A 24,928-nucleotide genomic window follows, 5' to 3' on the forward strand; every position below is an offset into this window, starting at 1 on the left:
TACTATTGCACGGCTGAGCTGACAAGCTTCTTCTTGTCCAACATTGTTGTACAGTTGACCCTGTGTTAATTTGAATATGACAAATAAAACTAGAATGTTAACGGTTGGGCAGTTACTAGTTGGGAGGAGCAACCATCATAAAGAAAACTACAATCATGGCGTCTGATATAGGAACAAGGACTTCATTTCCCATCAGCGTCTGTGAGTGTTGCGTAGGCAACAGCGGAACCATGGAAACAGGGCAGTAAGTGCAGAGACAGCTCTGATCTTTCAGTCGTCAGTCGGACTGGATGAACAGTGTCAGCTCAGTCCTTCGCCGATGACATGTTTCACCAATTTATTTCTACGTGTCGATATACCTAGTTTCGACGGGCAACACGCTTCCATCGTTGAATATCTCTTTGGTCGTCATTATCCGGCTAATTTAGCTAGTTCAACTTTGCTAAGTAACGTTATCATTCTTCAAACCGCGCTGCTAAGGTTGAGCCTGACGGAGGATGCTGGAGTCAATAAAAGTAACAGGTATTGTTTGTTTGTTTGCTTCTCTTGTTTTCCTCTGACTGTAGCTGCTGTGCTTAACGGATTAACAACATATCAGAAGCATTAACGTTAACTACTGAATCATATCAGTTTGGTTAAACTTGCGATGTGAGCATAGACTATCACATCAGCTATGAGCTGAGTGATCGGTTGCCCATCTGATGTATTAGATAACTATTTGATTGGTTGGCCGAGCATAGCAAAGACTCCGAGTTGTACTCTGCCTCATCTCTTCCAATCATGTCATCTCTGTGCTGCTGTTCTAATTACTGGATACTGCCTCAGTGCTCCTGTCTGATGTGAGGCTGCTCTCAGCCTGAGGATGTACCAGGTTTCATCTAGAGCTCTCACGACTCTTGTACTGTAACAACAAGTCTCTGGAGATATGATGATAGGAATATTCTCTGTGACAGCCGTATACTGACTTGTGATACAGACTAAACACAAGTCCAGGATAAGTCAACTTAGGTCTGATTGAGTAAAATCGCATCATTAAGCTTGAAACAAAATGGGGAGAGAGACTGTTTATCATACTCATCATAAGTTCTTGTATCCGTATCTTTAATCGCCTTTTTTAGCTTGGCACTGGAATAAATCTTATTTTATCCTGGCTTGAAAAGAGGATTACTCTATCTAGCTATCCATAAAAGGTCTGCATGTGAAGGTGAATCTGAAGTAATACATACTAACACACTGTCCTCACCTAATGGTTTCTTATGTTATTCATTTCAGAAAAACTTCACTGGCCAGAAGTAGAAATGTCCAAAAAGTACATTTTAAACTCTACTGACAAGGTACTGAGTCCAAGCCATGTAAACTTGGATAAGATGTCATCAAGTGTCCTCAAAGACCTCTTCAGTACTGGCTCCAGCAGCTCATGCATACGGCTGCAGGCGGAGGAGGAAGAGTGGGAGAGCCCAGAACAGTCTCTGTACAAGAAGCCAAAAACATTAGTGAAATGTGCTGCCATACTTTGTAAAAAGAACCATCCAGGCATGGGTTTTAAAAAGGTGCATGCTCAAGAAGGTAAACCTGCACAGACAAGATGTGTCATCTCAGGTTCCAACTCCAGTTTTTCTAAACCAACACGGAGTATCGCAATAGTGGGCAGCACTATGAGCCTCAACCCTCGTACAGTCCAAAAACTCAGGAAGATGTACCTCCCCAATTCGCTTCGCACCAAACCTCGATCACAGCATAAAGCAGCTTTTGCGGGGGAAGTGGAACATGCCAAGAAAATCTGCATCCTTACAGCAATCAAGCCTTCTAATGTGGAGAAAGAGAAGGTCAAGTTTTTTAAGTCTGACTTCAACTACAATCCCCAGTTTGAGTACAGCAACCCCATCTCTCCGCTTGTCTTGGCACGGCATAATAATTCCTCAGATCGCTTCCTGACACAGGTAAGGAGGTTCCACAACATGTGTTTTAGAACAATTACATTTTTCAGTGTGGTTCACTTGTTTTTCACATTGTTAAGAGCAAAACCATCTGCAACTAGAAATAGAACTCAGTAAAGCTGAAACCTCTGAATGTGGTCTGATCATTTGGATCTCCTGATCCAGATCTCCAGAGCTGTCAACCTGTGATTGGGTCAGCTGCAACAGATATCAGGGCTGAACAAGCCTTTGTTACTTGATTGTATAATAAAACGAAAGGGAAGTTGCCTGCTTGCATGCCAAAAAAATGAGAGTACAAGTATTTCCTGACCAGAAGCAGTGACAGGTCATTAACCTAATCTACAACAATGTCCATAGTGCATAATGTTGGTGCTGAGCCAAGTCAAGCTGGATACAGCCATCAAAGAGACCTGCTGCTGGAGCTATTGAATGACAAATTAGAGAATTAGAATGAATTGGCTCTGATTAATTAGTTCAGAAAACAAATGTGAAAGCCTTTTTGTCTCAAATCACCATTTACAACATGACTTCATGTTCCGTGAACAATATTTAAGTTGTAGAAGAAACACAATACTCTCAAAACCATATTTTGTACTTTCAGAATTCAACATTGGGTTCACCCCAATAATGTATAGGTATATATTTTGTTTGTATAGTAAAACAGTCTGGTAGTGTTGAATTAAAAGCTCTCTCAACAATACCATTGTGTGAGCTGAACAGGAAATGTGTGAGTAAGCTGAACAGGGAATGCAGTAAGACATTCTTGTGGAGGATGATCGTGTTCTTCTGTCTGCCCTATTGTCATTATTGTTCTTCCTCTGTTCTGAATTCTGAAAGTGAACTGTCACTTTAATCCCATTTGTCTTATAGTATGATATATATTGTATATGTAATAATAATACAAATAATTGTAATGATCGTATTCAATGCAAAGCAAAAATATAATTTTGCTTTCAAAAAACATAAAAGATTTAATTTGTGTCTTAGACTTCTGAAATTCTAGGCATCTGATAAACATATAATTTTATTGCCATTATTCATAATGGATAAATGCTCCAAATCCCTTTGCAAGGTTTCTATCACAAACAAAAAAGTATTTTTAGATGGAATAATGTCAGCTATGGAGAGTGCATCTACCAGCAACACCCTGAGAGCTGTAAAGACCTTGCCCTTTTCCCAAAGGAAACATGGAGAAATGTGAGAAGTTTATGGAGGGGAAATTAAGGGCTGGAGACAGGAGAATATGCGTATCCAACCATAGAGGGTGGTCATTCCATGAATGGGCAGGAAAGATAAATGCCAAACAGTGTCTCAATTACATAGTTGGAGCATCATAGAGCACTGATAATACAGTGTAAGAAGAAGCATAACAATAGAGACAGGGATTGGACTGTGAACAACTGTAATACCTATGGAAGCTTCAAGGAGACAAATTCTGATTTGTGAATGGGCTATACAAATATAATTTTATTTGATCTGATTGATAATGATATATCAGTTAGGACCTACACATGTCTTAATTGGCCTGTAAAAAAATCACAGTGACTAATTATTTCTTCTCTGTTTAACTTTGTTTCAGTGATGTTTTTGCAGTTGTCTTTAACTTCCACTTTGGAGCACCACAGTGAAAAATACAGCATGTTCTAAGGATCAGCAATAGGTCATTAGTCATTAGTCATGACAACTTGTACATAATGAGTTTCTCATCTTTTACAGGCAGTCCACATCATGGAGCTTGCACTGCAGCGATATGGCAGCTATGAGAAGTTTGAGCAAGTCACTGGGGGTAATCTCCTCACCAAGAGTCGCATCTGGCACAATGTCAAGAAATACATGGAGAAGGAAGGCTGCGTGGGGGAAGTGAGAAGATACTTGATTTGGTTATAAGAAGAAAGAGAGTGTTTGCAGCACAATCTCATGTTATTGTGGCTTTGATTATTTTCAGTGTGGTTTAAAATACAGTAAAAGGTTAAAGAGAAGATGATGTGGAGCCTGGTGTATTACTGTGGCCTCTGCAGTCATGGCCAGCAGTCAAGAGGGCATCAAAATTAATGTGCTTCAGGGAAAAGTGAGATATGGTAAAAGTCGCCACACACTCAGGCCATCAAAACCAGTTTTCTTTTGTGTTTATGTAACTAACAACCAACGTTACATCACCCAGTTAATAAGGTTTCACTGAACATATAACATTATATGTTCAGTGAAGATGATGTGGAGCCTGGTGTATTACTGTGGCCTCTGCAGTCTGTGTCATGGTGGATTTGTACATCATCATCATACGGCAGCAGACAAGAGGGCATCAAAATGAATGTGCTTCAGGGAAAAGTGAGACATGGCAAAAGCCGCCACACACTCAGGCCATCAAAACCAGTTTGCTTTTGTGTTTATGTAACTAACAACCAACGTTACATCACCCAGTTAATAATGTTCACTGAACATATAACATTATAGGTTCACACACGTCTGGGGATACGTGACAAATTCCTTTTAGGTTCAAACAGACCAGACAGCAGAAAGAAAATTCAAGGTAGTGAAAGAAAAAACCTAAGTGTATGTCACAAAAACTGATATATTTCAATGCATTAAAATATGTTTATTTTACAGAGTAATTTATATTTGAACTTTGGGATTGTGGGACAGAGTTTTATATAATTAGTTAAAGCTGGGTCCTATACAGGCTTCCTGTGTTTGGGTCTTTTGTCTCATCTTTCTCTCTTTCCTTTGCTCTTTCCTCTCATTTTGTCCTCTCTGCTCTCTCCTAATGTGCCCTCCCATGAGCTCTGTCTTCCATCCCTAAACCCTCCTTCCTCTTTGTCTGTGGAGATAAACAAACATACACTCAAGTTATTTTACAATAGTAATAATAATAATGGCTTGCATTTATATAACGTCTTTCACAGGACCCAAGGACACTTTACATATGTCTGTGAGTACAAAACAAAAGAGAAAATAAGTGATACGGATGCTCCGTCACTCCCTCTCCTAAATATCTGCAAATTACCAAGGTGTTTGATTAGATAGTTAATTGTTTGCGATGATTTATTTATAATTGTTTTGCTGTTTTGCCGATAGGGCTTACTGCTACGTCTAACTGAATACCCAGTATCAAAAGTGACATAGTCAAATGTCTTTCATAACAAATAATATTGACATTTCTTATGCCTCTGCGCCAACGACATCCAGTGGCCATCAGGCCATACGTACATCTGTCTGACCCATTCTTGTGAATGCTAAATCTCAAGAACCCCTTGAGGGAACTTCCTCAAATTCAGTTGGACTTAAAGAAGAACAGATTAGATTTTGGTGTCTAAGGTCAAGGTCACTGTGGCCTCACAAAGCATAGTTTTTCCTTGTGAAGGTATATATATCTCCTTTCACATTTGGGACACAAATTCACTTGGACTCAAAGATTAACTGATTTAATTTTTGTGATGGAAATCTGGAGATACAAGAGGCTGGAAACAACAAAGTTATCTACTTGTATTTAATAAGGGGCTTTCTGCAGAAAGGATCAACACAGGGAAACCACAAGGGTCTCAGAGTGAGGCTGAAGAACAGTCAAAAACACAGGTCTTATATAGGAGGATTTAGGGCTTTCCTTCTGACCCAATCCAGGAAGGATACATGGTTGGGGGAAGGAGAGGAATCCAAACATTAGCAGCTGATTCACATGTGTTTCTTTAGGTGATAAGAAGACATCCACTCCTTCCTTTGATGGGTATTTAAGTAACAAATGGTCTCACCGTATTTCAACACTAACAGTGCCGACCATAAAACAGCTCAAGTCTTAAACATTTGGTGTATGTAAATACAAGTCATAAAAGTCTCTTACAAGGCTGCAGAAACTTACTATCCAAATACAAGGTAGTTTGTTAAGCATGTTTAGTTAATTTTTCTACTACATTTTAATGCCTGGAGTTTGATGGTCAAGGTCACAATGACCTCATGTTCGCTTGAATGTGATATAACAGGACTGCCCGTGTTCTATCTCTGTTGTGTTGATAGATAGTTGTCCAGGTAACAGATGACCTCCTGTCAAGAGCCTCCATGACAGTCGTGAACAGCAGACCTACACTTACCATCAACATCTCCACTGCGCGGGAGCACTGGCTGGAGGGCATGCTGAGGCATGAGATTGGTGGGTACAATAGTTTATGCAAGAATTTGATTTTGTTCTTTTTTATTTATGCATATAGGTCACCAGCTAAATGGAAAATCATTTAAATTTGAATGTATTGCAGTTAATCAAAGGATAACTTCCCTAATCACAGGTCTGATTTGCGCCATCCAGTCGTTATTGATATATTTAGCCAATATATCAGCAGATCATTGCAAAGATCTAATTGATTTTTGCTACTAATAAAGTTGGCTTGAATTTGAACTTGAATATATATGTGTAAATTGTCCTTATTGCTCCATCAGGCACACATTATTTCCGTGGAATCAACAACTGCCACCAGCCGTGGAGCAGCAGTATGGGAAGGAAAAAGCACAACTTGAAGCCCCTGAATCCAACAGAGGAGGGCCTGGCCAGCACCCACAGTGTGCTGTTCAGGAAAGACCCCACTCTGTGGCGTGCTGCCCTTCTCTACTACACTGTCTACCAGGCCAGCCACATGTCCTTCTCTAAGCTCTTCCATAACCTGGGACGCTTCGTCCAGGACCCCAACACCCGTTGGGACTACTGTGTCAGGGCCAAGAGAGGCCAGACCGATACAGCACAGCCAGGTAAATCACTGGGATTCATGCATCTAATTTTGGGCTTGATTACGTTTCTAATGCAGATTCACACAACGTTCACATGTGATATATTCAAAATAGCCTTTAAAATATTGATGCTAACCTTTTAAAATGTATATTTGTCATCTTCACACTGCAGGGTGCTTCAGTAAAGACCAGGTCTACCTTGATGGCATCCTGAAGATCCTGAGATACAGAGACAAGATCAACTTCCCGCTTCTGATGGCTCTAGGAAAGGTGAGGCATCTCAATTATCTCTGTTAATGATTGTGGGTGATCGGACCTACACCGGGTGGATGCTGCTCCTTGATGATTTTTCTTTTTTTTGGTGCTGGTTCGGAGCCGGTTCAACTTGCAGCCAGCTTTTTTCTGATGGGCTAGATCACTGTCTACGTCTTTATGCCTCAACTGTATAAATGAACCCACAAACTGGAACTTATTACATTATTTAATATTTAATTATATTAAAAAACATGTATCCATTGATTCAGTCTAACCTCAGTCCCCTCGCTCTCTTGCTTGTGCTGACACACACACACACAGACTCTGACCCGCTACAGTTTGAAATTGGTTTGTTTGAAGTTACTGTCACATTATCAACCCTGATCTCTACATAATGATTGACACTCGATTGCTGTATTTGGTCATATTTTTTGGTGGTCCTTTCAGCTGGACAAGTCTGTAATACTGAGCTGCTTTCCACTACATGAACCATTTCAATTGTGCACTCAGTTTGAAGGAACATTTCATGTCCTGCAGGCATTCACAGCTCAAGGAGTGCCTAGACATTATGCAAACGAAAATCATTCCACCCGCTTTTTTCCATGATCTCAGTCTTTCTGTCGGGACCCACAGTACATGATAATAAGTACAAGTTAGGGATTAGATTTGTGGATGAAGGTGAATAAGGAAATGAATCTGAATTCTGATAATGGACCATCAGAATACAGATTCATTTCCTTCTTCACCATGACAGTCTGCAACATTGGCATAACTGCTGACACAACACCAATCTGTTTATATCACACTATCTGACCCTTTATCCTTAGAAAGATCCATAAACTTTGTTTAACAACACAAGTGGTTTGAGCATTTAAGACACAAAATATTCTTCAACAAATAATTACAATATACAAAAACCTGGATTCTGCAATGGAAATTTTTTGTTCATCCATTTAAAAGGTTTCTTAATCCGTTGCCTTTGTTTTTCTGTGAGCTCAGGTGTCATTCGAAGATCTGGACCGCCTGAAAGCAGTGGCTCAGATGGATAACATCCGCATCCCTCACTTCATGCAGGACCAGGCGAGGTATGCTGATCAACTGACCAAAATCATGACGGTCAACCAGCTGACTGATGAGGAGCTCAAGACCATCATCTGAGCCTGTTTCATTTTGCCTGCACAATCCTGATCAGGCCTGAATAAATGCTGCCAACTGCTGTCAGCTGTCGCCTGCATGCCCCTAAAACCACATGCACATGGTGCATTGTAGAAGTGTGTGACTTGTTCTGGATGCTATATTGTATGTAATGCAGGCCTTTGTTAGATTCTCTCATAATTAAACATATGGTTTTAACCAATAATTCCTCCACTGGTGCAGTAGATCACTAGCCAGGATGCCGGACGAACTTAACCCCCGCCCACAAGATTTGAGGTCGGGAAGTTCGGTCTGGAGTTGCTCCGTTGGGGAGAAATTATGCCCGACCGGGCCAATCAGATTGTCAGGGCGGGCTTTATACGATGATGGACAGATGATCAACGGTAACGTAATCAACCACGTCATCAAAGTGCTCTTGGGTTGAATTCGTTTTCAACAAACATGCCTGCCTCTGGAGAGCTGAGATGTGTAGATGCTGCATTTGAGTCTGTTTTAGAAGACATCGACAGCGCATTCATTTTGAAAGAGGAACAGAGAACGCGGAGGTGACGCCAAAGCACCGGGCTAATCCCTATCGCGCCGGCGCTTGGCTGTTCACACCTTAGATGGTTCACACCGGACACTGAAGCGACGCTGAACCGCCAGGCAACGCTAATAATATCACCCGTTGATCCAGTAGTATTCAAGCATATACTTACTTGTTGCTCCAACATTAAGCAACAGCGTCCCAACATTTGTCTTTCTTGGTGGATCATACAACTCACCCCCTCTCTCTCTTTTTATCTTTATCACTGCTTGTGTGGCTGTAGTGGATGGCCAGAGGGGGACATTTAATAATGTCATTGGTAAAATTACAACTCCTGGACAACAGAAGGGGAATTCAAAGTATGGGATGCATATATGATATATATATATCATATAAAATATGTCATCAACAGTGTTGGTCAAGTTACTTCTAAAAAGTAATTAGTTACAGTTACAAATTACTTCTCCCAAAAAGTAATTGAGTTAGTAACTCAGTTACCACATTGTTAGAGTAATTAGTTACTCAGCAAAGTAACTGTGGCATTATTTTTCATGTTTTATAACGCTGTTACGTTCTGTAACATCTTTAACGTCAAAGATGTTTATATTAACTGATTGAAGAATAAAAACTATACCTCGCTCAACTGCAGGCATTTTTGTTTGGGACGTTTTGTTTGGGGATTATATTATGGACCTGGGGGGGAAATATTGATGTGTTGAATGTGTGTAAATAGCGTGTTTATGTTTACGGGGCAGCCATGGTTTGCGGGCTCGAGCACGGGGATATGTGGGTTGATGTGGGTTTTGTTTAAATACACTTATAATAAGCAACCTTTTTGTGTCGAATTCGTTTATATTTATATTTATTTAATTAGGGGTTAGACCGATAACAAGGTCATCGGTCCAACCAGGGATCTTTCGTTTATAATAACTTGGTCGGGCAGCGCGCAAGGTACACAGCTGGTCGAGTCCGCCCGTGTCCTTAAAATTAAAAGCGTAGAGCATTTCCCCTGGGGTTTGAACAGGGTGATTTGTTACAACCGCACGCTTCATTCAACCAAATTGTAGTAACGCGCCACTTTACATTATCAATAACGATAACGGCGTTGTAACGATGACAAAAGTATTTAATTAGATTACTCCGTTACTGAAAAAGAACTCCGTTAGTAACGCCGTTATACTTAAACGCCGTTACTCCCAACACTGGTCATCAATATCGTTTAAAATCAGTTTTCAGTGTGTTTCCTGGCGCAAAAAATAGACTCGACTACGAAACAATCTCTGCACGGCGCGAGGCAGCCTTGGTGCAGCACGGCGCTTCAGCCTCCGATGTGACCCGCACAAAGGTTTAACATGGAAGTGGATGGGAGCCAGCTCTTATTTAAGGCTTGGCGCTGCGCTTAATCGCCTCTTTGGCGTCTCTTTGGCGTCGCTTCAGCGTCCGGTGTGAAAACGGCGTTTGTAAATAACTCACATTGCGTCGCTTAACATACGTCACATACTATGTTGCTCTGATTGGTTGTAGGTCTAATTGAGACAAGAGGCATTATTTTTTCTGGTTCGGTTGAAACACGCCCCATAATCACAGCCCATTGGAGCGGTATCAGACTCACATTCTGTCTAGAATTGTTAGTATGACAACGTCAGGCTAGTAGATCACCCAATCATTAAAGTGGGTTGTGTTTAGGGATGAATGAAATTCAGGAATGTGAACATTGTATAGATAACATTGCAAATACAATACCTGTTTTACTTCATTCATACAAAAAAACTAAAACTTTTACTTTACTTTCTATGAAATTACCAGCCAACTATGATTCTTTCTCGACGGTTTCTGATGCTCCATTTGGTTTGTGTCAGTGGCCACAGTAGTAGTTTACAAACTAGTTTTTATTTTATATAAAGACCCTAAATATGAGCTTAGCTGATGCTGGGTTTCTGGGCTGGTTAATCATTTTTCAGAACTAGATTGTAAGACATGATGTCTGATGATAACACCAGCCTGTTGTCATAAAGTTGTCATAAGACCCAGTTGAGCAACAAATTCACAAAGGGTGAGAGAGAGGGAGGTGTGTTGCCTGACTGCCTCCTCACATGCTTTCCAAAAGCTATCCAAACATCCAGCAGTTTAAAATGACATGATTAAACCCAAATTCCGCTTAAATGGATATTTGATATTCTAATACACACAACAATTATACATCACATAAACAGGGGAATCCCTCAGTTGTGACTTGCAAGTGCTTTGAGTTGGAATATGTATATTATGGTGAGATTGTTTGTTATTTAATTGTGGGTGCCTAGTGGTGCAGGCACCACTTGGCAGTGCATTGCAAGGCGCAACATATTACTATTCGGTGGTGTTCCTTATTCTTAGTTCCGCTGCCAAAAAGTTTGGTGCTCTTCTCCTGAAAATTGAGTTTTAGCAATCGACCCCAAAATTGTGTCACATAATCAGAGTCAACACTTGATGAAGTCAAGACTATTACTGCATACACACTAATATTGATAGCGCCACCTAGTGGTCAGTATGAAAATGGTGAAGTGTGTCCCAAATTGCACACACTTCATCAGATTCCTGACCTGAACAGAAATATTAGTGTGTATGCAGTGATAGTGACAGCGCCACCTACTGGCCAGTGTCCCACTTCCCAAAAAACAAAAAGTCTCTTTTCGAGCCGGCAAAATTCTAGGCACCCATTTAGAAATTTCTCGGCAAACATGGTTAATAACACAGCCCATGTCTTTTCTAGTTTGTTTGTTCTAGGGCCAGCGGTTTCTCACATAAACTAACACACATGCATATGAACATGCTCGTAGCAGCCACTAATTCAAACATCAGAGACGCTTAAGAAAGAAGAAGTTTGACTTTTCTCTGCTCAGGTTACCATTACTCCTTTGTTTCTTTCCAGATAGACTAGTTATATGTTCTTTAAAATGTTGTAACCATAACACCATAGATGATTTTTTAGTTTGTTTCTGGTTCGAAAGGTAGTTTTAAATAGTTCAAATAGTTTTATTTGAAGAAAACAGATGCTAATTGTTCAAATTCCAAGTTTAAAGAAAAAACAGCCCTATAACATAAATGTATCTGTCTGCATCAATGATAAGCTAATAAGACTTGATGTGACAATGTATATCTGCTGTAATTTTAATACTGTCCCCAAGCTTTTTAACCTGACAATGAAATCCTAAATAGCTGAATGCTTAAATGTGTGTGGTCTCTGGTGTGTGAATATGGTAAAATGTCACATATGAAACATCCATAAGTTTTTGCTTTATATAACACTAAGATATGGATTATTTGTCTCTCCTGCAAGTGTACTTACCTACATTAGTGTTCTGTATCTATCTCTGGGGTGAAGATGAACACTTTCTTGTACTTAGTTTTCTGTTGTATGGTATGTAGTGTTGGGATTTAAAACTGACATTTGTTGCTTCAAGAGAATGACGGGGAAAACAGGGTGGTGCAGCACTGTCACATGCAGGATTGCTTATTAAAGCAGAACCTGTCGAGCACCGTTCTTGTTAAACTGTGTGTGACGATTTGAAGATGTGTTCAGTGAAGCCCTAGTTGTCTAATTGCACTGACTTGAAGCCCTGTTAGAATATTTGTACTTTCTTACCTTGGATCTACTTGTTCAACCACACTGACGTATGCAGCTACAGATTGATCTGTTTGATGCCTTCTGGATTTACTGTAATATCCGAAGTGTATACATTTTATGTTGCTAATACCAAGGATGACATGATGCAAGGAGCATGTATGAAGCTCTAAAGACCTCTTAAATTGTACAGTTTAACAGAATGGCATTTCTATGAGATGTTTTCTATTTGAAGGTTTTTTTGTCATATGAGTAAATAGAATCTACAAAAAAAGTTAAGTTAACCTGAGTCGATAAAGCACATTAAAGCACAGCAGAAAAGTATCCGAATCCTCGATCAGGTGTTTACACAGATGGAAAAGACAAAAATAAAGAAATTACAGAAGTTCTTCTACTTGCATCAATCATTTCATTGCTCCACAGATTCATGTGGCAGATTCACGTGGCCCTTTGGAGGACCATACCATCAAACTGTATATGATGTGAGTAACCTCAAGCATATATAACAGTATCAGTAATGCTGTTAGTGTGTTGATGCTTGATGAACAATCCATTTAATGTCATATCATTATAACAGTACATCAGCCTCAAGAGCCAGTTTACTTCAAGACAATTACTCTTGATAACTTGAAAGATATTTTGGTGATTTTTACCTCAGCACCCAGGCTTTGAAATACAATTACTTGTTTGTAATTTTTACATATTTGTATTGGTACTGATGAGAGTTGATCCCTTTCATGTTCAACAAACACTAAGCCAAAAATCTGTAATACTGGTTTGGTCATTTGAGTTTGGTTACGATGAGCTGCGCTGCAGGATGATGTGTGCCGCAGGATGACTTGCGCAGATGATGTGCGGTGACAATGTGCGCAGCCGGACGATGTGCGCCCCAGGATGATGTGCGCTACAGGATGATGTGCGCCGCAGATGATTTGCAGTGATGATGTAAGCCCTGTGCGCCGATGTGGCCCAAGGATCATATGCTCTGCATGATGATGTGGGCCGCAGGATGATATGCGCCACAGAATGATGTGGGCTGCAGGATGATGTGCGCCACAGGATGATGTGCGCCGCAGGAGGATGGGCATCGATGTGCGCCCCAGGATGATGTGCGCTGCAGGATGATGTGGCCGCAGGATGATGTGGCCTCCGGATGATGTGCGCTGCAGATGATGTGAGGTGACAATGTGCACAGCAGGACGATGTGCGCCCCAGGATGATGTGCGCCACAGGATGATGTGCGCTACAGGATGATGTGCTGCGCAGATGATTTACAGTGATGATGTGCGCCCTGTGCGCCGATGTGCGCCCAAGGATCATATGCGCTGCATGATGATGTGCACAGCAGGATGATGTGCGCCACAGGATGATGTGCGCTGCAGATGATGTGCAGTGATGATGTGCAACCTGTGCGCCAATGTGCGCCCCAGGTTCATGTGCGCTGCAGGATGATGTGTGCGGCAGGATGATGTGCGCTGCAGGATGATGTGTGCGGCAGGATGATGTGCGCTGCAGGATCATGTGACCTGCAGGATCATGTGTGCCGAAGATGATGTGTGGTGACAATGTGCAGAAGGACGATGTGCGCCCCAGGATTATGTGCGCCACAGGATGATGTGCTCTACAGGATGATGTGCGCCGCAGGATGATGGGCGCCGATCTGCGCCCCAGGATGATGTGCGCCACAAGATGATGTGCGCGGCATGATGATGTGCGCCGCAGGATGATGTGCGCCACAGGATGATGTGCGCAGCAGGATCATGTGCACTGCACGATGATGTGCGCCACAGAATGATGTGTGCCACAGGATGATGTGCACCGCACATGATGTACGGTGATGATGTGCGCCCTGTGCGCCGATGTGCTGCCCAGGATCATATGCATATGATCAACTTCAACAGAGTTGAAGTTGGTGCCTCTCTGTCTGGCCCATCTATGTTAGATATGAAAGTCCCTCAACGTAGAGTCTACAATGTACTGTTGGTTGGCCCTTTATCTATAACCTGACCTTGGGTACTGCTAAGAGAGAGAAGGGAGTGTGTGTGTGGAATTAGACGGGCACTAATATACTTAACAGATATAATGTAATGTACACTATATACATAATAAATAGTGGCATATAAAGTTATGTGTGAGAATGGTCAAAAATTCCTCAACACTTCCCATTCTATTCTTATGGACGCAAGTAAGCCTGCATGGAGGAAACTGAACTATTGGGACAATTCAGTGTCGTGAGCTCTTTGATATATGAAAGGGCATAAGGGGATATCTGAATATTGTCAAATGTGAAGTTACAGGCGTATTTTCTGCACTTATTTTCATGTGATAATCATACGCCTAGTTTTTTTCATGCCATATTCACACTGTAAGACATGGCTGACATATATTCAATAAGTTATGTCAGTTAAGTTATTGTATTAGGAGGATATTGTAACTGCAGGGAGGAGATAACAAAGCAGGTTTTCATTCCACCTTATTTGTAGAGGAGTAAGTGAAACAGGTCAGAGGCATATAACTGGAAGATGTACACCCACCAGCATGCACTGCAATCAATGTAATGTGGAGACAGAGACTTGAAGCAACACGGGGCATGACACTGATGGAGCACAGTACATGGCTTTAGGGAGAACAGAGGGTTGGCAGGCTGATAGTAACAGGATCCAAAACGGGGGTGACCCACATGTATTTACCAGTGTTCTGATTGCGCGCCATGACTCTACAGGCTCCCACACAGAAGGTGGCGCTATAAGCCTCTGAAGTTTTTGCGAGATTTGCCATCAAAGTCATATAAGAAGAAGGTGACGTCACAGACCAGGAACAGCACTATACCAGCGGCGGAAAAGAAAACACTTCGCCTCTGTGTTCATCAGAAACAGATAATTCAGCAAGTATTACATTATTTTTCTAATTAAGATATGCTATCCATTGATTGTGTATCTGGAAAATCTGTTGTTCACAAGCAACTGAAACAGAACAAGCTAACGTAAATTAGCTACAAGGCTAACAGCTGTGCAGATCATGTCTGCACTCCCTCCCGTAACTTTCTGTAGCTGAACACAGTGGGATCACGGAATGTAATTCATGCGTGGACGTCCAGACTTGTGTGTACAAACCGTGTGAACAACACGCTCTCACTGGGTTTCAACAGATATCACTTGTCTGATGCGATCCTTGAGCTGAAATGATCCAACTTCAGTAAGCTAGCTAGCTAGCAATTGTTACTCAGACTGAGTCACGGAAATGTATGTAGATCGATCTTTACGGCCAATAAAACAATGAAGTCACACTTATTCTGTAACCGTAAACAGACTCGGAGTTCCATAACTAGATTGACTAAGCTAATCTTCGCATATGTGAACAGTTTAGTGTGTTAACCCAATGTTAACTGAACCCCTGTGTCAGGATGTGAGTTTACATCAGCTGTTCTGATGCTCTTTGGTCATTTCGGGCCCCCATCTGTCACTGCTATTGCTTTGCATTATAAAGTCCTCCAGCAGAGATGACCGCTGTAAAGTAACACATGTGAATGGTTTCTAATAAAAATGTGTTTGTCTGTTTGCAGATAAAATTCAACTCCAAAGGCAAAGCTCATTTTAGCAGACATGTCGTACGGCAAAGCAGAGAGCTACCGCTCTGTCCCTCAGGACTTCAACACCATCATACAGACGTGCAGTTCCAACATCCAGAAGATCACACAGAATAGTAAGTGTCCCTCTGCTGAAGCACTCACTCGCATACCAGCTCTGGTGATGTATGAGAAATCGGCGTCAGCCTGCTGTACTGAACTTGTTAGTTTTTCAACAATCATATTGGTTGATTGTGGTCAACTGTGTCTTATCTTCAAACAAATGTAAAAAATATGTTCATGATGAGCACATTTTTTGATCATCAGTATAAATTTGATAGCACATAAGTCTTGGCAATAGAGGAAGTGTTCATCATACCTTTTTAAAATGTTGTTAGATATCAGATTCTAATTTAGATTGTTTTGTCAACACTTCAGTGATTAAAATGCTCCCAAAGCTAATTTCTCAACTTGCAAATCTTTAAGAAGCCTCAAGTGCACCTTCTATAAGTATGGTGCAGACTTTGTGTGGAGGGTTACTCATTATTCATAAGAATATGGATGTGAATAAGACTGTACCTCAACCAGGTCACAAAGATGCTCATCACATTCATTTAAACAAAAGCCTCTTTGGTTTTAGAGTGGCACAGGAGTGCAGTATTTAGCACTTTGTCCTCACAGTGGTGGATCAAGAACCTTCCTGCTTAGTGGACTTTGCATGCTCTGCCTTTGCCTGAGTCGGATTCCCCTGGGTGTTTCAGCTTCTTCCTACAGTTGAAGACATTGGGTTAATTGGTGACTCTAAATTGACTGTAAATGTGAGCAGATGTTAGTCTCTGTATGTCAGCTCTGTGATAGACTGGTGACCTGTCCAGGATATACAGGTCCCAGTTCTCCCCATTTCGCATGCCGAAGTGTCCTTGAGCAAGATACTGAACCCCAAATGGCCCTTTCAAATATATACAAGTGCTACTCATAGATGCACTGTATGAATGGATTTGTGTGAGTGGGTACTGTAAAGCGTTGAGGGGTCATCAAGACTAAAAAAGCACTATATAAATACAGACCTCAGATTTTGATTGAGGTCTTTAGATTGCCTAATACCAGCTGTGATTGGCTCCAGCTCCTGACGACCCTCAAAAGGATAAGCAGCTTTTCTGATGAAAGATTTATGTATTCTATATATATGGAATACGTCTGGACATTCAGTTGTCTGTTCTACAGTAGGGTGTTCATTCTCAATCTACAAGTTTGGGGATGGATATGTGACAGTGGAATAATGAACTGAAGACTTTTTGGTTAAACATCATAAGAAGAACATGAGACAAGAGTTTCCGCTTTAAGTTCCTTTTGTTTTCATCCAAAAGTGTTCAACAGGTCCTGATCTGTTGAACACATTTAACCGGACATTTTTAACCAGACCACTCATTATTTAGATGTGAATAAAAGGAAAAGATCATCTTATTGAAAATAAAAATGTATATTTGGTTGAATAACCATTATTTGCAATTAGTGCATCAGAACTATCACTTATTATAATTATCATTTATGTAGTTTCTCTTTTAATGCTGCCTCGTTTACTTCATGTTTGTTACAAGCGAAATGTTGACTTCTGAGGAACAGGACCTGGTCATTGACTACAGGGTCTCAGTCTCACAATGTCTCTGCTCTTCTCCCAGACATCTCTCTGTAAACTAAAACCAAGTGCACACACTCTGAGCTATTAAATGTTTGAACAAGGAATGTACAGGGCTCAGTCAGTCACATGTTCCAATAGTTTTGGGCTCAAACAAAAGGTGCTTTATCCTGGGTAGTTGACTAGCAAACATTCAACTATTTTGTTTTCATATTAATTTATTGATCTTACATCCAAAAGATCTGCATACAGTCCATGCAATATGTATTGGAGCAGTCTGCTCTGTATTGAGAAAGGCCATAGGCCTCAAGGATTAATGGATTCAATTGTTGTGGTCAGAGGTTAAATTGTAAGGCACGAATTCTTCAGTCTGACTATGTAGTTCACTATTACTGTCCCCTACGAATACGCATGACCTGCATGTGGCTCAGGACATAGAGTGCGTTGTCATTTAATCGGAAGGTCGTGGTTCTCGAGGAGTTGTACGTGTATACATAAAGTTCTTGAAGATGTGTCAAGAGGCTTCTTTGGGTTTTTTAATGAGTTGCATTCATACAATTCCTGGAAAACCACTATGACTGGGATTATTGAACATCTTCATAGGAAAACCACTATGACGTGGATTACTAAACATCTTCATAGACAGAGTCAGTGGTTCAATCCCTGACCTCCAGTCCATATGTCAACAGAGGTGCAAGACACTGCACCCCAAATTGCTGCTGATGCTGTCAGTATGGGACTTTTACTTATAAGTAAGCACTGTATGAAGAAGGAATGTGACATATTTTGTTAATACTAGAAAAGTGCTTTATATATGAAGTCCATTTACTTGCAATCTAAGGACAGCGTGTACATTTGTGTTTTCATCACAACAGTGAGTTTTATCACAGAGTTTTTTTCCCTTGACAGCTGCTCAGATCAAAACCATCGTGAACCAGGTGGGGACCAGACAGGACACCAGTGAACTCCAGGATCGTCTGTATGTATCAAATCATTGACTCCCTCTCTCTTTTTGGCACACACAGACATAAACACATAGGGTCGCACACAGACATACTGTCCCCTTTGGATAGTCACTTTGTCCCAGTGGCCTATGCTCTCCAACATGAAATGCGCCTGTTAGATTACTGTGTCTCTGAACGTCATTGACATCACTACATAGTAAGCCCGTCAAAATGGTCACAACACCATTGTGACATGTACTATGAATATGTACTTCATTGTTGAAGGGTGATGCATAGTCTGGAGAAACTCATCAGATTGACTAGTAGAACTATGTCAATTTCTCGATTCTTAGATGCATCACGATGCAGAGTTGTAGATACAGTCAGGACATCAGGGTTAAAGTTACCGAACAAACCGGAGTCATGATCCGACATCGATTAATAACTAAATACATGTTTTTCAGTTCATGTGTGAGGAGGGACGGAGACGAGCACACACACACACTCTTACAGACAGAAGTTTGACGACTGTCATAGACTTTTGTTGTTGTTGTTGTTGTTGTTCAGGAATTTTGTACCATCCTCACACATTACTGTGTATGGCACTATATATTATGCATATTGTATATTATACATTATATCTACAAGAGAAGAGTCTAATTCCACAGATACTCCCTTCGCTCTCTAAGCAGTACCCAAGGTCAGGTTATAGATAAAGGGCCAACCAACAGCACATTGTAGTGTCTACGTTGAGGGACTTTCATATCTAACTCAGATGGGCCAGACTGAGAGGCAGCAACTTTAACTCCCAACACGTATTTTTATCAGTAGCAAGTCAAAGGACACAACTTGATTTAGGAATGCATACTTTAGGCTTAACTATCCAATAGGATGCAAACACCTTCATGTAACATAGAGAGTGACAGCAATTCTAGCCATTCATGGATGTGCTGTTAAAATGGGTGATGCAAGTAGAGGACGATATATGCAGATGCTGTGCGAGACATTTTCAGACTTGGGGGTCACAATTGCTCATGTTACTCTGTTAGCGTTTATATATTGTTTCACCTTCTGGTCTCCTTTTAAAGCACTTTCTAAATAAAATCGGAGTTAATTTTTGTCTGATTTATTAATTGATACAAAAGCAGGCATGTGCAGTAACATAGAAAATTGTGGATTTGATACATTGAAATGCATCGAGATGCATTGTTGTGAATTGAATAGTTGACTGCTGAATCGTTATCGAATCGTAAGGCTGGTGAAGATGCACACCTCTATTGACTAGTAGGGTTTAACTCTAAAATGCTTGTATCTCCACAGGCAGCAGATACAGCACTACACTAATCAATTGGCAAAAGAAACCAACAAGCACCTGAAAGACTTGGGATCAATCCCTTTGCCCTTGTCACCCTCAGAGCAGGTAAGTGTCACTCTTCATTTGTCACCAGCATAAGGAGCAAAAATATAAAGTGTGCGACTCAAGTTCTAAATTTGATTGTGCATCAGGCTTATATTCAAAATAGATGGAAATCTTAACAAAACTGCAAATTCATATTTAAAATACAACCACACCAACCTCCACAACTCGGCCTTTGTATTGTAACAGCAGAGAAGTAGATGCCACTTAATGTGCTAAGAGCTAATTCCTGTGTGGTTCTGACTAACATTCTGTAAACTGCAATCAGCAACCACACTTAACTAAATTAATATCTCAGCAGTTTGGCTCTGGTTATGTTTTTTTTCTAATACAGCGGCTTTAAAAAATGTTTAATACACATTGCACAATTTGGTTATAATGAAGAGATTAAATATATTAAGCTTCAAAAGGATGGGAAGATGCACTCAGAGAAAAATATACATGTAAATGTACAAACATAAACAAATTAGGAATATATCTGAAATGAATTGTGCGATTCCCACCTCTAACCTCTTGCATTTGTTTCTAAAACAACTTTCAAAAAGAAAGTTTGTTTCATAGTTATATTTTTGTGAATCTTGTACTATTATTCCTGGTTTTACCTCTGGTGATTGTGTACCTAAAAAGTATTAAAAATAAGGGTTTGGTACTAAATTGCTACTTTTAAAATGGTTCCGATACTGAATCGATACAGGAACTTTTTTATCATGGCTCCCCGCCGGCAACAGTCACTGGCCGAAGGCTTTATGTTTTGGGGTTGTCCATTCAATTGTACATTTTTGGTTTCAACTGCTTGATGAATTCATACTCAAGAATATATAATATATTCAGCTTCTCAAAACATCTTTCAGATCTTCCTTGTCTTTCCAAATGGTCTCATGCTGTATGTGTCCCTCTACTCTGTGATGTCCAGAGGCAGCAAAAGATCCAGAGGGACCGGCTGATGAATGATTTCTCAGCTGCTCTCAACAACTTCCAAGCAATCCAGCGGCGTGCAGCAGAGAGGGAAAAGGAGTCGGTAGCCAGGGCGAGGGCTGGATCCCGTCTGTCAGTAAGTAGGAGTCAATGTTGGTTTCATACCACAGGAGGGGCAGAAGAAGAATTCCCCTAACTGCATTCATGACAGAATTGAAGAAACAACTGATTCTAGTGAGCCATGTCTTGATCTGTGTTTTATTTAATGGACTTTGACATTAATGGCTTTTCTTTTTTCTCTCAGGCTGAGGACAGTTCTCGAGATGAAAAACTGGTATCTTTCGATAAGTAAGTACCTTGACATTCAGTCAGAGTTTCATTGTCAGGCAGTTTAGTTGTTTAGATGAACTAGAATAGCACCTAGAAGAGTCCTTACCTCAACCGATTCATGGTAATCATTCCAGTGGTTTACTGCTGACAAACAGACAAACAAATAAATGCTGATGAAAACAACCTCTTGAGTGGAGATATTATATTAAGAAGTCCATCTCCAAAAAGAGAAACCTAGCATCTCTCAGTGTATCCCATCAAGTATGTAGACTGTGGTGACCGCCATTTTCTTATTTGTTCTGCCACAATTTCATATGGAAGAAAAAAAATCCACACTTCTCACAACAACAATGCTGTGTGGCGCGTACCATCTCGCGCTACAGTCCATAATGTTTTCATCTTCCATGCAGACAGTCAGACCGCATAGTTTCAACTGCAGTTGTGGCAGTCATTGCAGTTCTGTCTCTCATGTGAGAACATGTCCATCACTTTTTATTCTGTGTTCCTGTCTGAATCTGCTGTGTGTGACAGACATTTGACCTTAGAAAATCGCCATAGATTAAATTAATTCTGTTGTGAATGCTGATCTCTTCAGAAAAATGTATGACAATACTTTGCAGTTAGTATTGTCTGGTGTCTGCTCCCTCCTGCTGGGTTAAACTGAAATACAATACATTACAATTCTTGACTTAGTTTCTGTGATCTGGTTTAATGTAAATGTGGCATGGAAAATTCATGTCTACTAATAAATTCTTCAATTAATCCACTTGGCTATTAAATACAATAAATGAAATCATTGTGCTTAAAACCAATGTATTTCACTGCAAACATGATCTTTACTGGCACAGAAGAAAAATAAGACTGAAAACAATATATACAACAGTAAGAACGATCAACTTTAGTTTTTGGACAAAATGTTTGTGTCTTTCCTGTTTATAATAAGCCAAGAGGACTGGGGTCAGATGTCTGCCCAGGAAGAGGAGGTGGCGGCGATCACAGAGGAGGATCTGGAGCTCATCAAGGACAGAGAAACCAACATCAGACAGCTAGAGGTCTGTTTGCATAGTATTTCTAATATTGATCAGGACACAGTTGAACACAATCATGGCGACAGACGTATTTTAAAATCCACTGTCATGCCGTTGGACCACATACAACTGCCTCAACTGATTTTGTCTGTTTCAGTCGGACATCATGGATGTAAACCAGATCTTCAAGGACTTGGCAGTGATGATCCATGATCAGGGAGAAATGATAGGTGAGTAGCGCTATTCTAACCCTTGGTTATGACAATCGTAGTGGTGCTCTGATGCATTCTACAAATTTCAACTGAATTTCTTTCAGTTCATGGTGTATGTCTGAGTAAATCCCAAACACGAACCTTCCATAGACCTCTGACACAAGATTTGTCAGGACAGAGGCCACCATACAATAACATCTGTAATAGTGCCCAGGAGCAGGGCAGGGCTCCATTGGTTCTCTTCCTACATCTGGTCATAATAACGTGTTATTGGGAACTAGATGCCCTGTTAAGACTAATAGCCAAGAACCCATTTGTGCTGAATGAGACCCCATGGTCAGATGCCTGTTAGAAAAATATGAAATAATTCTGAGTGGAAACATTCTCCTGAGTGCTCAAAATACTGGACTGAAGGACTTCATTTCAGACACTGACATTATGCATCCTGCCAAGAAGACACAGGAGTGGTTCCATAAAAAGTCTATAAAGTCCAGTGGTCCAGCCAGACCTGAACCCAGTAGAGCATCTCTAAAAATGCCTGTGCACATCCAACCTGAGCTTGAATTATTCTGCCAAGAGGAATGGGAAGAACTTATCCAAGAAAACATTATGCTCTCACTGCTGCTATGGGTGATTGGTCTCAGTACTTGGCATATTTAAGTTTGTAAGATGTAAACCACTAAAGAGTATTGAATATAGATTAGACAAATATACTGGTTCAATTTTGTATCAAAGTGTCAGAAAGGTTTCTGTATTAATTGTATGACCATATAAAGTGAGTATAGTATGTGTGTAGTTAATTATACAGAACTTTCACAGTTCTGAGCATGCTCCGACCTCAGAGTTCAACTTGAAGGTAGTTTCTCCTCTAGTCTAAGCAGTTTGCCGTACATACATGCACGATGCAAAACGATACTCTCCACTCACAACAGCAACACATTTTCTGCAGTATTCAGATGAGGTTGGTGCAGCAGGCAGAATGTGTTGTATTAATTCTGCTGTAGAGATCACTTATTTTATTTTTTTGACTATTATATGGGCTCTTACCACCACAAATTCCCTTTACTTCTTTGTCTTCAGTGTGTATGCCACCATTGCCTTGTTTTTTTTCCTGTTGGAAACTTCATAAAAAAAAACATTAATGCTTGGTGAATGCTAAGTAGGATTTCCTGCTATGTTCTCACATCTGTTCCGGCTGTCTTTATACCATGGGGCCAGGCAGAGAAAGTCTGCAGAAACTCCGGAGGCTCTCATTCGGACATTTGCATTCCCTCACACCACCTCAGGAGTTTAGTGCATGTCTGAAAGCAGCTTTATTTAGCTTTCAGCTCACTTTTCTCTATGCCCTGCAGATAGCATTGAGGCAAACGTGGAAAATGCTGAAGTTCACGTAGAACGAGGAACAGAGCAGCTCCAAAGAGCCAGTTACTATCAGGTGAGTGTGCAGCAGCTGTCAGTTCTGAGTGCTGTCAGTCAGTGATTTCCCTGCCACTAACCCTCCAGTATGTGCTTCTTTATTACAGCAAAAGTCCCGGAAGAAGATGTGCATCCTTGCAATGGTTGGTTCCATCGTACTTGTCATACTTGGCATTATCATCTGGCAAGCTGCCAAGTGAGTCGACCGCACAACTTGTGTGACACTTATTATATTTAACTGTGCCCCCTCTCACCTGCAAATACCTGCTTGGAATGATGAAAAGAGGCTGATCAGTATGTTTAGCTCAGTCGAATAAATTTCTGCAGTGGGCTGGTCATTGAAGAAAAACATATTGTCGTCACCTGATCAAGCTTTTTTCTGTAACATAGCTGAACAAAATTTAAACTGAGAAGATGAGGTGGTGTAGGGGAGCGATTTAAGACCTGAGATTCCCTCGTATGCGTCTTTCATTTCTTATTTACTGCACTAACATTAGCTGTCACTGTATGGCTGTATGTCACTGTATATAAAAATATTATTTGGAATTTCAGACATCGCCATAATAACAATAAAAAATACAGCTTGTCAAAGTAAAACCCATGCTGTTAAGGGTTGTAAATGATTATTTGTCAGTGTGGTGTTGTGCTACCTGCCGATGTAGAGTATATGCAGGTTCACAGGCTCTGCCATGGTTTTGGCCTTCACACTAAAATTACATAGGACTATTATGACACTGGTGGTGAAGAGATATGTGATTGTACTATAAATGTTGTAAAATTAAAACTTAAACTGATAACCAATATAAATTAACCCCTGGTCTGTAAATATCCCAGAGTGCTTCTGGATGATAATGACAGTGTTTAAAAAATGAAAGTCTTCAAACAAAACATATTTAAATGAATTTGTATGACTCCTGGTATTATGCATAATAAATGTTTTAAACTCTTTTAAAACTTCTTTGGACCGCGTCATCAGTTTTTCCCCTCCAAGTGTTAAAATGTTGGTTCAGTGCTTTGCCTCAGTTCCAACAATCAAAGTTACTATAACATATCAAAACATTTTACGAAAACAAAAAAACAATACAATATTCAAACCAAAAAACAATGACCAAAAACCAGCTGCTCTTTTTTTACTTCAACAAAGAAACTCCACATTTAAACTCAGGAACAAAGGTTTTCATCGGGAAGAGGATCACTGGAGTCCGGCTGAATGAGTTCATCACAGTGATCAACTGGAGGTCAGGGTGAGTCAGCTGCTGGTTCCAGCCTCTCAGCAGGAGG

At 40.6% G+C, this 24,928-nt stretch overlaps 2 protein-coding genes across 4 annotated transcripts; both read left to right on the forward strand.

The window, feature by feature from the left end:
• Positions 1-300: 300 nt before the first annotated feature.
• matcap2 (microtubule associated tyrosine carboxypeptidase 2) lies at positions 301-10,574 on the forward strand. Of its 2 annotated transcripts, XM_062410578.1 has the most exons (8): positions 301-522; positions 1,273-1,940; positions 3,654-3,797; positions 5,943-6,075; positions 6,360-6,665; positions 6,817-6,914; positions 7,899-7,984; positions 8,277-10,574. In XM_062410578.1, the coding sequence occupies exons 1-8, from the start codon at positions 498-500 to the stop codon at positions 8,476-8,478; spliced, it is 1,662 nt and encodes a 553-aa protein (XP_062266562.1). In that variant the 5' UTR covers positions 301-497; the 3' UTR covers positions 8,479-10,574. The 2 variants fall into 2 exon arrangements, with proteins under 2 accessions (XP_062266562.1, XP_062266563.1); XM_062410579.1 differs by having other exon boundaries at positions 7,899-8,417.
• Positions 10,575-14,927: 4,353 nt separating this feature from the next.
• stx12 (syntaxin 12) lies at positions 14,928-24,604 on the forward strand. Of its 2 annotated transcripts, none has more exons than XM_062410029.1 (10): positions 14,928-15,072; positions 15,747-15,886; positions 18,295-18,364; positions 19,650-19,749; positions 20,660-20,797; positions 20,966-21,009; positions 21,935-22,043; positions 22,177-22,249; positions 23,584-23,666; positions 23,755-24,604. In XM_062410029.1, exons 2-10 carry the CDS (start codon positions 15,787-15,789, stop codon positions 23,845-23,847), a joined length of 810 nt encoding a protein of 269 aa, XP_062266013.1. In that variant the 5' UTR covers positions 14,928-15,072; positions 15,747-15,786; the 3' UTR covers positions 23,848-24,604. The 2 variants fall into 2 exon arrangements, with proteins under 2 accessions (XP_062266013.1, XP_062266015.1); XM_062410031.1 differs by having other exon boundaries at positions 14,961-15,068.
• Positions 24,605-24,928: the final 324 nt, after the last annotated feature.

Source organism: Platichthys flesus, chromosome 17 (assembly GCF_949316205.1).
Source record: "Platichthys flesus chromosome 17, fPlaFle2.1, whole genome shotgun sequence".
NCBI classification, from domain to species: Eukaryota; Metazoa; Chordata; class Actinopteri; order Pleuronectiformes; family Pleuronectidae; genus Platichthys; species Platichthys flesus.

Excerpts from the sequence above, each read along its gene's own strand:
- matcap2 (XM_062410578.1), top strand. The coding sequence starts at position 498 with ATGCTGGAGTCAATAAAAGTAACAG. Across the intron at positions 523-1,272 it reads GGAGTCAATAAAAGTAACAG|AAAAACTTCACTGGCCAGAA; the intron begins GTATTGTTTGTT and ends TATTCATTTCAG. Across the intron at positions 6,076-6,359 it reads CATGCTGAGGCATGAGATTG|GCACACATTATTTCCGTGGA; the intron begins GTGGGTACAATA and ends TTGCTCCATCAG.
- stx12 (XM_062410029.1), top strand. The coding sequence starts at position 15,787 with ATGTCGTACGGCAAAGCAGAGAGCTACCGCTCTGTCCCTCAGGACTTC. Across the intron at positions 19,750-20,659 it reads CCTTGTCACCCTCAGAGCAG|AGGCAGCAAAAGATCCAGAG; the intron begins GTAAGTGTCACT and ends TGTGATGTCCAG. Across the intron at positions 23,667-23,754 it reads AAAGAGCCAGTTACTATCAG|CAAAAGTCCCGGAAGAAGAT; the intron begins GTGAGTGTGCAG and ends TCTTTATTACAG.